Genomic DNA, 13,356 nt, shown 5'->3' on the forward strand with positions numbered 1-13,356 from the left:
CACACTTCAATAAATCAATCAATCAATCAATCAATCAATAAATCAATCAATCAAAGTTTATTTATATAGCCCTTAATCACAAGTGTCTCAAAGGGCTGCACAAGCCACAACGATATCCTCGGCTCAGATCCCACATCAGGGCAAGAAAAAACTCAACCCAATGGACACAATAAGAAACCTCGGACCCCACCCTGGGCGACCTGTGCAATGGACGTCGAGTGGATCTAGTTAATAATGTTGAGAGTCCAGTCCATAGTGGGGCCAGCAGGGGATCATCTTGAATGGAGACAAGTCAGCAGCGCAGAGACGTCACCAACTGATGCACACAGGAGTGGTCCACCCCGGGTCCTGACTTTGAACAGCTAGCGCGTCATCTGTAGTCACCTGATAACCTCTCCATGTAGGAGAGGTTATCAGAAAGAAAAGAGACGCCAGATCAACTGGTCTAAAAAAGGGGGTCTATTTAAAGGCTAGGGTATACAAATGAGTTTTAAGATGGGACTTAAATGTTTCTACTGAGGTTGCATCTCTAACTGTTATTGGTACAGCATTCCAGAGTACTGGAGCCTGAATTGAAATTGCTCTATAGCCCGCAGACTTTTTTGGGCTCTAGGAATCACTAAGAAGCCGGAGTTCTTAGAACGCAGAATTCTGGTCGGGACATATGGTGTCTGACTTTGTATGTAGTAATTGTCAGTGTATTCCAAAGCGATGGCACTGTGATTGGTAGCCAGACTGTGAGGACGGGTGTAGAAATCTTCTTTGCTTAGTCACCTGTGTAGTACGATTTGAAACATCCTTATTTTGATTTTATCTCCGAAAAGAAGAGCAAAATTCTGTGAACTGGGTTTTAAAATGTTTTAATGGCAAAGCTTGCACTTGTATCACTCACATTTCTGTGAGGGCCTTTCCATATATGTTCATGTTTTGATGATGACAACATGCACCCAGAGATTCTGGAGAATAACTGGTGTCTGTAAGGTAAAATGTGCAGGTAATGTAAAAAGGAGGACTGCTGTTCTTTTTAATGGTATCTTCTGGAACTGGTGGTGGTGACTGAGGACTTGGTAATAGAACCGCCATAGCCGCCAGACATGCTGCCGTAGCCCCCAGACATGCTGCCGCTGCTGCTGTAGCCACCAGACATGCCGCTGCCGCCACCGAAGCCGAATCCACCACCAGAGCTGGAGCTGGACATTCCTAAAGCAGAATATCAAATGTTAGGTGTGGTTACAACATGAATATAATGGGAGACAGTGGAAAACTTACCACCGCCTGAAGTCTGCTGCACGTGGATGGTTGCGTTGGTGGGTCCAGCGGACAGTCTAACGTTGCACAATGTATATTCATTAATTGCAGAAGAATGAAATATGAAATATCAAAGATAGTTTTGAATGCTGGCGCTACCTGAACTCTTCTCCTTCCAGCAGTTTCCTGTAGGTGGCGATTTCAATGTCTAGGGCCATCTTGACGTTCATCAGCTCCTGGTACTCACGCACCTGGCGGGCCATGTCCTGCTTTGCTCTCTGGAGAGCCTCTTCCAGATCTTTGATGCGGAGTTTGGCATCCTTCACTGCCAGCTCACCACGCTCCTCAGCCTCAGCAATCTGGGCCTCAATGTTGGCCCTCTGTCGGAAGATGATTATACATTGTACTAAAAGCCCTTCTACTATCGTCTGTTTTGAGACGTTCATGAAATATCCCGTACCTGTGCTTTGATTGCCTCAATCTCATTCTGCAGACGGGCGATCATGCGGTTCAGCTCCGCGATCTCAGCCTTGGTTGTGCGGAGGTCATCACCGTATTGTCCAGCAGAGCTCTGCATCTCCTCGTACTATTGGGACGAAGAACACAACATAGAAGGTCAACAATGTCATCTAAAGAAAACACCAATTGCTGAGAAACGCTCTTACAGTACCTTCTGTTTGTACCAAGACTCTGCATCAGCCTTGCTGCGGTTGGCTATGTCCTCATACTGAGCGCGCACTTCAGCCACAATGGAATCCATGTCCAGGTTACGGCTGTTGTCCATCTCCACAACGACTGAGGTGTCCTTGATCTGGGACTGCAGCTCGCGAAGCTCCTACAGAACCACAGGTTGTTGCATAAGAGTCCAGTCTAGATGACAAGTAAGTAAGTGAAACATCGGTCTATTATGAAACAATCAGACATACAGCCTCATAGACAGCCCTGAGGAAGTTGATTTCGTCCTGAAGAGCATCGGCTTTGGCCTCCAGATCAACCTTGTTCATGTAGGCAGCGTCAACATCCTGCAGAGAAACAATTTATGATTGTCTTATTCCAGAACAATATTTAAGTACTGATGTTGTGAATGTTTACCTTTTTCAAAAGCACAAACTCATTCTCTGCACCTGCACGCTTGTTGATTTCATCTTCATACCTAATAAACACGACATTGTAACACCAAGTAATCTCAGTTTTGTTCACTACATAAAAATAAATGTATACATTTTTTGAATATTTATCAAATACATTACTAAAATGTAGTAGCGTTTCATATTTATATAAATTATATTTACTGCCGTCAGCACTTACTTTCTCTTGAAGTCCTCCACCTGGAGCTGCATGTTCTTCAGTTCTCCGTCCAGCTTGACTTTCTCGTTGCCCAGCCCGTCGAGCTGCCGGCGCAGGTTGGCGATGTATGCCTCGAACATGGCGTCGATGTTAGAACGGGTGGTGGTCTGGTCCTGCAGGAGACTCCACTTGGTCTCCAGCATCTTGTTCTGCTGCTCCAGGAAACGGACCTGTGAAGACACAATAAATTGTTGAAAAAATCTAATTCATTCAAATACATTAAAATACAGTTAACAAAACATATTGATTTTAAGTGCTTTTGGGTTATTAATAATATAAAAGCTTTTATATTGTATTGCTGGAATATCTGGTGAAAGGGGAAGGTCGTTTGCTTTGTGTTGTGATCCATCAAGCTTGAAAGGCCACACCTTTACAGGCATGTGTGGAACAGCCACACCCTATTTTCCCTAAATGTTAAGTCTTGGAGACTTTCTGAGAAGACGTCTCCAGATTTTACAGGCTCAGTGGCATACCAACAATAGTTTTGTGTGAATGTTATTTCAAGCTGCTTGGAGAGTATATTGCCCCAAACAGATGACTGATCGGTCCCTTAAAGCCAAGAAAAGAGTGATTCTGGCAGCAAAACAATTAAGAAGATACAGAAAAGTCAAGGGAACCAACCTTGTCAATGAAGGAAGCAAAACGATTGTTAAGTGTCTTGATCTGGTCCTTCTCCTGGGTGCGGACAGCCTGGATGGAGGGGTCTATCGACAAGTTCAGGGGGGCCAGCAGACTCTGGTTGACTGTGACAGCGGTGATTGGGGGAGCCGCATAGAATCCTGCTCCACCACCACCCATCATTGAACCGGAGCTCATGGACGAGCCGAAGCCAAAACCACCACTGGAAACAGCACCAAAACCGGAACCAGCACCAAAACCGGAACCAGCACCAAAACCAGAACCAGCACCAAAGCCAGCACCGGAACCAGCACCAAAACCACCAGCCGAGGAGCCGAGAGTGTAGCTGCTCCTGAAGCCGATTTGGGGTCCTGCCAGGGACCTCCTGGAGCCGCTGCTGGAGCCCGAGACCGAGTAGGACTTTCTGGAAATCATGTTGCCGTTGGTCGGGCTGTGGTGGCTGAGCAGAGAGCAGGGGATGTACAGGCCTTCAAAGGAGAGTCAAGTCCCTCTGTGTCTGACTCAGAGGTCTGCCTGCTTTTATGGCCGAGCTGAGCTCATAGGGGAGGACCCTCCTCATTCCAACCTGTCCTTTCACTTTTTCTGGCAGAACCTCCCTCCCTCCCGGCCTACATGCCTCTCGCTATAAACAACAGGAGTGGTCAATCCAGAAAAACACGGCAAATTGACTGCACTGATCCCCCTTCCCAAGCCCTCTAACTTTTTGTAAAAATATACTGAGAGAAAATTTCTACGGTTTTTGCTGTTGATGGCTGATCAATCTTGGTGCAGAAAAATGTCAGTTTGCATATGTGATTGACGAGTGACCAGCCAAAGGTGTGACCCCGCCTCACACCCCAAAGTCTACTGGGATAGGCTCTATCTTCCAGTGACCCTAAAAGGAAAAAAATGACTGAAAAGAGGATAGATGCAATACACCACTCCTCAGCCAGGAGGCAGAAAGCACCAGGATACCCCCCAGGCCAGCAGAGCATGTCAGGGAGTGGTCTGCTGAATAAACTGGTTTAGTGACAAATTGGACTAACTTGCCATCCAAAGATCTATTCCAAACAGCTCATACTGCACATTCTTGAAACTCTTTTCAATTCAAGTACATGGTTTCATTCATCAAGAGGGGTCCGGAACTGGTGGAGGAAGAGATAATCCAATCCAATTTATTTATATAGCACATTTTTTTTTAAACCCAATAGTGCTGCACAGAAATTGAAACATACATACTCGGAGAGTCAATAATATCAAACATTTAACTATAAAATAATACATACATAAGAGAAAATGAAATAGACTACAATCACACAACTCCCATGCTGGTTTAAAAGAGGTGATTTTTTTCGGAGCCGTCCGAATAGCAAGAGGGATGTTAGTCCAAGGTTTTGGAGCCACAGCAGAAAATGCTGGATTTTAAAAGGGTTTTTGGGACGACAAGAAGAAACTGATCAGCTTACCTCAGAGACCTGGTGAGGGTGTACATTTTTAAAAGGTCTGACAAACAGTACAGGCCAAAAGTTTGGACACACCTTCTCATTTCAATGTGTTTTCTTTATTTTCATTACTATTTACATTGTAGATTGTCACATCAAAACTACGACACCTGTGAAGTAAAAAACATTTCAGGTGACTACCTCTTGAAGCTCATGGAGAGAATGCCAAGAGTGTGCACAGCAGTAATCAGAGCAAAGGGTGGCTATTTTGAAGAAACTAGAATATAAAACAGGTTTTTTTTTTGTTAAGCATTCAAAGTTTTGATGTGACAATCTACAATGTAAATAGTCATGAAAATAAAAAAAACACGCATTGAATGAGAAGGTGTGTCCAAACTTTTGACCCGTACTGTGTACTGTGGCGCTAATCCGTGAAGAGATTTAAAAACAAACAATTTTAAAATTAATTTTAAAGTGAAGTGGGAGCCAGTGAAGGGATGATAAAATGTGTTCATGTTTTTTAGTGGCAGTTAAAAGGCAAACAGCAGCATTTTGGACTAACTCTGCGATGAGGTGGCGACTTGTCCAGGGTGTACACCGCCTTCCGCCCGAATGCAGCTGAGATAGGCTCCAGCACCCCCCGCGACCCCAAAAGGGACAAGCAGTAGGAAATGGATGGATGGATGGATGCAATAGAGCCATTGAGGCCTGCTTCATTCCAACGAAGAGGAAGTTGCAGTCGTCCAAACGTGACGGAATAAGAGCATGGGTTACCCGCTCAAAGGTCGTTAAAAGATGAAGCTTATTTCCATCCATTCATCCATCCATCCATCTTCTCCCTCTTATCCGAGGTCGGGTCACGGGGGCAGCAACCTAAGCAGGGAAGCCCAGACTTCCCTCTCCCCAGCCACTTTGTCCAGCTCTTCCCGGGGATCCTGAGGCGTTCCCAGGCCAGCCGGGAGACATAGTCTTCCCAACGTGTCCGGAGTCTTTCCCGTGGCCTGCTACCGGTCGGACGTGCCCTAAACACCTCCCTAGGGAGGCGTTCGGGTGGCATCCTGACCAGATGCCCGAACCACCTCATCTGGCTCCTCTCCATGTGGAGAAGCAACGGCTTTACTTTGAGATCCTCCCGGATGACAGAGCTTCTCACCCTATCTCTAAGGGAGAGCCCCGCCACCCGGTGGAGGAAACTTATTTTGGCCGCTTGTACCCGTGATCTGGTTCTTTCGGTCATAACCCAAAGCTTGTGAGCATAGGTGAGGATGGGAATGTAGATCGACCGGTAAATTGAGAGCTTTGCCTTCCGGCTCAGCTCCTTCTTCACCACAACGGATCGATACAGATCGATAAAACGTATTTCATTTTTGCTAAAAGTCTCAGATGATAAAAACTAGATCGCACAACAGAGTTAATCTGATGTTCCAATTTAAAATCATTGTCCAACTTAAAACCAAGATTTGTGACTGTGGGTTTTAAATAAGGCATCCGGGGGTCTAGGTCACTGGGGTGAGCATTCTGTTTGACTTTTTGAGCTGGTGTCAAACTCAAGGCCCGGTTACAGAACGCCCCCAGCCACTCAATTTTAAAAGAAAAACAAACATTTTTCTCAGTCAATTCACTCAATTTTACAAGAAAACATTTTTTTTTCGCCAAAATTAGCCGCACCACTACTATTTTCCCACACTTGGAACCCCGCATTTTATGAAAGGGTGCAGCTAATGTATGGCTTTTTCTTTGCTAATGGTCGCAATGTTTTGTATTCCACAAATAGTTTCCATAAAACACCGACAGGCACACTGACAAGGTGGGTTGTTGCTTGCGCCGTGGCGCCACGCTTTGGTTGAAAATGCACTTCCTGTTTCGTGCCTTGAACAGGAAGTCCGTAGCGTTTCCACTCGAAATGATTCTTCATTCATCGGATCACCTGCTCAAAGTGGTTAAAAGAGAAGTTGTTGTCTAGCCCAGTGTTTTTCAACCACTGGTGTGCCGTGGGAAATTATGCAACTTCACCTAATTTGTCCAAAAAATATTTTTTGCAAATCAATAATTAATAATAATAATGTGCTGTTGCTAGTTAATTGCTTTGTAAAAGTCGGAATGTGTCGGGTGAGACGAGGATGGTTTGTTGTGATCCCAATATGCAGACCACAGCGGGAGGCAGGGTGCAGGTAAAAAGGTATGTAATGCTTAAACCAAAAATTAACAAAAGGGAAAGGAAAAGTCAATGGCTATGCAAAACAAAAGTAAAACTGAACTGGCTACAAAGTAAACAGAAACAAAATGCTGGACGACAGCAAAAACTTACGACGTCCACAAAGTACATCCGTACATGACATGACAATCAACAATGTTCACACAAAGAAGGGTAGCAACAACTTAGATAGTCTTGATTGATAAAACAAAGCAGGTGCAGGGGATTAGCACTCAAAGGAAAACATGAAACTGCTACAGGAAAACACCTACAAAACAGGAAGGGCCACCAAAATAACAGTGCAAGACACGAACTAAAGCACTACACACAGGAAAACACATACAAACTCAAAATAAGGCACGACAACCTGTTGGAGTTTCATCTTTTACCGTTTTCTGCTGGTGGTGTGCCTCCGTATTTTTTAATGAAATTAATGTGCCTTCCCTCAAAAAAGGTTGAAAAACACTGGTCTAGCCAACATTTGTATTTGTTAAATATGTAGAGGACAGTCGATATTCAATCTGCTTCTGCAGAAAGGGGAATTTAATGCCCGTCTTTGACAATAGTACACATCACAAATCAAAGAGATGTATCAAAACAACAATTTAGAGCAGTGTTTTTCAACCTTTTTTGGGCCAAGGCACATTTTTTGCGTTGAAAAAAATGCGGAGGCACACCACCAGCAGAAATCATTAAAAAAACGAAACTCAGTTGACAGTAAAAAGTCGTTGTCGCAATTGTTGGATATGACTTTAAAGCATAACCAAGCATGCATCACTATAGCTCTTGTCTCACGCCCTGACTTATTTGGACTTGTTTTTGCTGTTTTCCTTTGTGTACTGTTTTACTTATTTTGGTGGCTTTTTCTCTTTTTTTGGTATTTTCCTGTAGCAGTTTCATGTCTTCCTTTGAGCGATATTTCTCACATCTACTTTGTTTTAGCAATCCAGAATATATCACTTGTTTTTATCCTTCTTTGTGGGGACATTGTTGATTGTCACGTCATGTTCGGATGTACTTTGTGGACGCCTTCTTTGCTCCACAGTAAGTCTTTGCTGTCGTCCAGCATTCTGTTTTTTGTTTACTTTGTAGCCAGTTCAGTTTTAGTTTTGTTCTGCATAGCCTGCCCTAAGCTTCAATGCCTTTTCTTAGGGGCACTCACCTTTTTTTTATTTTTTGTCCAACACCTCTAAATGCTTAGTTGGGCACATGCGTGGACAACACCTTTTTAGCTCTTATTTCCAAAATTGTGTACACTACTGAATTGGGGTCTTATGGCCGCTTATGTGGACACTTATACTGCCATCTGGTAGTGTCAGAAGAGCATAACATACAATGGATTTTTTTTTTAAAAGTGTAAAAATAAGAATTAGCATGTCACTAAACATGAAGTACATGTCTGTTACTTATGGACTAAGTACATCATATCAAAAGATGATTCTTAGTTTTTATTCTAATTAGGGTCCAATAAGCCCAAATAGCAAAGAGAAATAAAAAAAAACATGTAAACAAACAGCTTGGGCCTTAAGCATTAGACACCGTTTTACCTGCACGCTGCCTCCCGCTGTTTCCGACATCTACAAAGCAATTAGCTACAGGCTGCCACCTACTGATATGGAAGAGTATTGCATGGTTACTCTGCCGAACTCTACAACAACACATCATTTTCAGACTATAATTACTGGTTTGAAAAAAATATTTTTAACCCAAATTAGATAATCTCTCACTCTGTATCTCACGGCACACCAGTGTGCCGCGGCACAGTGGTTGAAAAACACTGATTTAGAGTATGTGTTGAAGACAGAATCAGTGCTGAAATTACTATTAATTCACACTTTTTCCTCTTACTTTGAGGACAACTTTCATTTGGCCCAAATTGTTTTTTTGTTTTTTTTAAGTAAGCGTTGAAACTGTCAGGACAACAATGATCACAAACAAGTTCAACATATTTACATGGACACATTGCCAGGAGGCTGCGGGGCAAGTCACACCTTCCTTTCGCCACCTACCCCTGACGTGTCATAATGCTATCTGTCCATCAGTGGGAGGCGACGCTGGCATTCCACCCACCTCAGACATGTGACCTGGTGTGTCGTGGGGGCGGGGGACCGGAGTTTGCCGACCATCTCTCGGTATTGGACTTTTCTGTTTGGTCTGAGATCGGCTTTAAGAGGAGGGTCATTGAGCCACATGACAGTTTGGACTATGTGTGTTATTTTCCTGTGTTCAGTGTCACTTTACTGTTGCGGGGCTCTTGTTTTGTCAGTATTTCCTGTTTGCAGCACCTTTACTTTCATATATATGTATATATATATATATATATATATATATATATATATATATATATATATATATATATATATATATATATATATATATTTGTATATATATATATATATATATATATATATATATATATATATATATATATATATATATATATATATATTTGTATATATATATATATATATATATATATATATATATATATAAATATTGCCAGTCACAATTAGCTTCTGTTCAGCTGGTAAAAAAAAAAAGTGTACATATACTTTTGTCATCCAGCGACACCCGGAAAACTTGGGCACGTTTCTTACTACAACACCTGTTCCCCATTGTTAATTAGTTCTGTTTAGTGCCACCTCTACCTTAATGCGCTGAAATGATCCCCATGCAAGAAAATGCATATGGCAACAAGTCGTTTGATATAATTAGGTCAGGTCAAGTCAAACTTTGTTTATATAGCACATTCAAACTGACCAAAGTGCTGCACATAAGAGCACATAAGAAAATAAAAGCTGTAAAAGTGGAAGAGAAAAAAACATTATATTATACTTAGAAGCTATGTTAATATTGTAGTAGGGTTGTCTCAATACCAATATTTTGGTACCGGTACCAAAATGTATTTCGATACTTTTCGATAATTTTCTAAATAAAGGGGACCACAAAAATGGCATCATTGGCTTTATTTGAACAAAAAAGCTTAGGGTACATGAAACATATGTATATTATTGTAATTTAGTCCTTAAATAAAATAGTGAACATACTAGACAACTTGTCTTTTAGTAGTAAGTAAACAAACAAAGACTCCTAATTAGTCTGCTGACCTATGCAGTAACATATTGTGTCATTGATCTACCTATTATTTTGTCTACATTATGAGGGACAAGCTGAAAAAATTGATTATTGTGGAGTTAAAAACTCAGAAGTGTCAGTAATCCATGCCCTACTTCAGGGGAGTCAAACTCAAATACAGAGTGGGCCAAAATTTAAAACTGAACAAAGCCGCGGGCCAAGGTTGAACAAATTAACCTTTTAATAGGGACCCAAACAAGTTTTGCATTGAATATTGAACAAGCAAGGCTTATATAACTTTATAGTGACATGCAAAATCGAGTTTCAAATAATATTAATAATTAAAAAATATCAATGGCATATCAAATACAATTAAAATTAAAATGTAATGCTTCTTTTCTATTTGCAGCCTTCAGAGGTAAATATCAACTTTAACTTTTTCCACAGGCTAATAAATTTGAAAATAAAACAACAATGAATAAACCAACCATTCAGGACTTTAAACTGCTCAGTTTGCAACACACTGATCTAATCTGATGTGCCCAAGCCAGATACCTGCCATCTTTTCTTGGATGCTAGTTCATTAATGTCGGGGCTCAGGCTTTGAGCTGTGACAACCTTCATTATCGAACGAAGGTGTTCATCAGTCATTATATCTCGTAGCCCACCCGGACCACAGTCTTGGGGGCGTGCTTTAAAGTCACTGCCTTTAACGTCCGCTATGAGCTGTCGTCACGTCCGCTTTTCATCCATTCTAACGTACCGGCCCAGTCACAAGATATGTGCGGTTTCTGTACACACACACACGGGAATGCAAGCATACTTGTTCAACAGCGATACAGGTCACACTGAGGGTGCCCGTATGAACAAATTTAACAATGTTTGAAATATACGCAACACACTGTGAATCCACACCAAACAAGAATGACAAACACATTTCGGGAGAACATCCGCACCGTAACACAACATAAACACAACAGAACAAATACCCAGAACCCTTTGCAGCACTAACTCTTCCGGGACGCTACAATATACACCCCCCCCCATAATGCGCCACACATTTTCAATGGGAGACAGGTCTGGACTACAGGCAGGCCAGTCTAGTACCCGCACTCTTTTACTACGAAGCCACGTGGCTTGGCATTGTCTTGCTGAAATAAGCAGGGGCGTCCATGGTAACGTTGCTTGGATGGCAACATATGTTGCTCCAAAACCTGTATGTACCTTTCAGCATTAATGGTGCCTTCACAGATGTGTATGTTACCCATGCCAAAAGCAGTGAAGTTGTCACATTGTGTAAATGGTAAATAAAAAGAGAATACAATGATTTGCAAATCCTTTTCAACTTATTTTCAATTGAAAGAGACTGCAAAGACAAGATATTTCATGTTCACACTGGAAAACTGTATTTTTTGCAAATAATCATGAACTTAGAATTTAATGGCAGCAACACATTGCAAAAAAGGCATTTTTACCACTGTGTTACATGGCCTTTCCTTTTAACAACACTCAGTAAAGGTTTGGGAACTGAGGAGACACATTTTTGAAGTGGAATTATTTCCCATTCTTGCTTGATGTACAGCTTAAGTTGTTCAACAGTCTCCCTTCTGATATTTTAGCCTTCATATTGCACCACACATTTTCAATGTCTGGACTACAGGCAGGCCTGTCAAGTACTCGCACTCTTTTACTATGAAACCACACTGTTGTAACACGTGGCTTGGCATTGTCTTGCTGAAATAAGCAGGGGCGTCCATGAAAAAGACGTTGCTTGGATGGCAAAATATGTTGCTCCAAAAGCTGTATGTGCCTTCACAGATGTGTAAGTTACCAATGTCTTGGGCACTAATACACCCCCATACCATCACAGATACTGGCTTTTCAACTTTGCGCCTATAACAATCCGGATGGTTCTTTTCCACTTTGGTCTGGAGGACACGACGTCCACAGTTTCCAAAAACAATTTGAAATGTGGACTCGTCAGACCACAGAACACTTTTCCACTTTGTATCAGTCCATTTTAGATGAACTCAGGCCCAGCCAAGCCGACGGCGTTTCTGGGTGTTGTTGATAAACGGTTTTCGCCTTGCATAGGAGAGTTTTAACTTGCACTTACAGATGTAGCGACCAACTGTAGTTACTGACAGTGGGTTTCTGAAGTGTTCCTGAGCCCATGTGGTGATATCCTTTACACACTGATGTCGCTTGTTGATGCAGTACAGCCTGAGGGATCGAAGGTCACAGGCTTAGCTGCTTACATGCAGTGATTTCTCCAGATTCTCTGAACCCTTTGATGATATTACGGGCCCTAAATTCCTTGCAATAGCTGGTTGAGAAAGGTTTTTCTTAAACTGTTCAACAATTTGCTCACGCATTTGTTGAAGAAGTGGTGACCCTCGCCCCAGCCTTGTTTGTGAATGACTGAGCATTTTATGGAATCTACTTTTATACCCAATCATGGCACCCACCTGTTCCCAATTTGCCTGTTCACCTGTGGGATGTTCCAAATAAGTGTTTGATGAGCATTCCTCAACTTTATCAGTATTTCCCAACTTCTTCGTCACGTGTTGCTGGCATCAAATTCTAAAGTTAATGATTATTTGCAAAAAAAAAAATGTGTATCAGTTTGAACATCAAATATGTTGTCTTTGTAGCATATTCAACGTAATATGGGTTGAAAATGATTTGCAAATCATTGTATTCCGTTTATATTTACATCTAGCACAATTTCCCAACTCATATGGAAACGGGGTTTGTATATCTCTTTTCGCTGCGCACCAAACATTACCTGTCAAGAGTTGCACCCGAGTGCTGGACATGTTTCATGAGCAGACCTTCATGGCAGGGACACGTGAAGAGCGAGCCCTGCTTTAACACGCTGTGGAGACGTTCTTATTCGTCATGTCTCATCACTCATCGCCCGGCCGCGGAAAATGGGACGTAAACGTTTCTTGTGTTTGGCATGAGCTTTGACAGCACTTATTTTAAGTCTACTTGCCTTTAACTCAAGAAATGGAGGTGAATTAGCCTCGCGTAAACTAGTCATGTACCGAAAATACAAAAGCCAAAAGCAGTGAAGTTGTCATGTTGTGTAAATGGTAAATAAAAAGAGAATACAATGATTTGCAAATCCTTTTCAACTTATTTTCAATTGAAAGAGACTGCAAAGACAAGATATTTCATGTTCACACTGTAAAACTGTATTTTTTGCAAATAATCATGAACTTAGAATTTAATGGCAGCAACACATTGCAAAAAAGGCATTTTTACCACTGTGTTACATGGCCTTTCCTTTTAACAACACTCAGTAAAGGTTTGGGAACTGAGGAGACACATTTTTGAAGTGGAATTATTTCCCATTCTTGCTTGATGTACAGCTTAAGTTGTTCAACAGTCTCCCTTCTGATATTTTAGCCTTCATATTGCACCACT

At 41.8% G+C, this 13,356-nt stretch overlaps 1 protein-coding gene across 1 annotated transcript; it reads right to left on the minus strand.

The window, feature by feature from the left end:
• Positions 1-844: 844 nt before the first annotated feature.
• On the minus strand, positions 845-3,735 carry LOC133622761 (keratin, type II cytoskeletal 8-like). Its single transcript, XM_061985705.2, has 9 exons — positions 3,217-3,735; positions 2,557-2,765; positions 2,341-2,401; positions 2,175-2,270; positions 1,919-2,083; positions 1,709-1,834; positions 1,408-1,628; positions 1,270-1,325; positions 845-1,200 (listed from the first exon to the last, which is right to left on the minus strand). Exons 1-9 carry the CDS (start codon positions 3,646-3,648, stop codon positions 1,025-1,027), a joined length of 1,542 nt encoding a protein of 513 aa, XP_061841689.1. The 5' UTR covers positions 3,649-3,735; the 3' UTR covers positions 845-1,024.
• Positions 3,736-13,356: the final 9,621 nt, after the last annotated feature.

This window comes from Nerophis lumbriciformis, linkage group LG23, assembly GCF_033978685.3.
Source record: "Nerophis lumbriciformis linkage group LG23, RoL_Nlum_v2.1, whole genome shotgun sequence".
Classification (NCBI taxonomy): Eukaryota; Metazoa; Chordata; class Actinopteri; order Syngnathiformes; family Syngnathidae; genus Nerophis; species Nerophis lumbriciformis.

What these genes read in the sequence shown, in the direction of transcription:
- LOC133622761 (XM_061985705.2), bottom strand. Translation starts at nt 3,648, where the DNA reads ATGATTTCCAGAAAGTCCTACTCGGTCTCGGGCTCCAGCAGCGGCTCC. An exon ending in TTGCTTCCTTCATTGACAAG is followed by an intron (nt 2,766 to 3,216) that starts GTTGGTTCCCTT and finishes GTGTCTTCACAG; the next exon opens with GTCCGTTTCCTGGAGCAGCA. An exon ending in GTGGAGGACTTCAAGAGAAA is followed by an intron (nt 2,402 to 2,556) that starts GTAAGTGCTGAC and finishes CGTGTTTATTAG; the next exon opens with GTATGAAGATGAAATCAACA.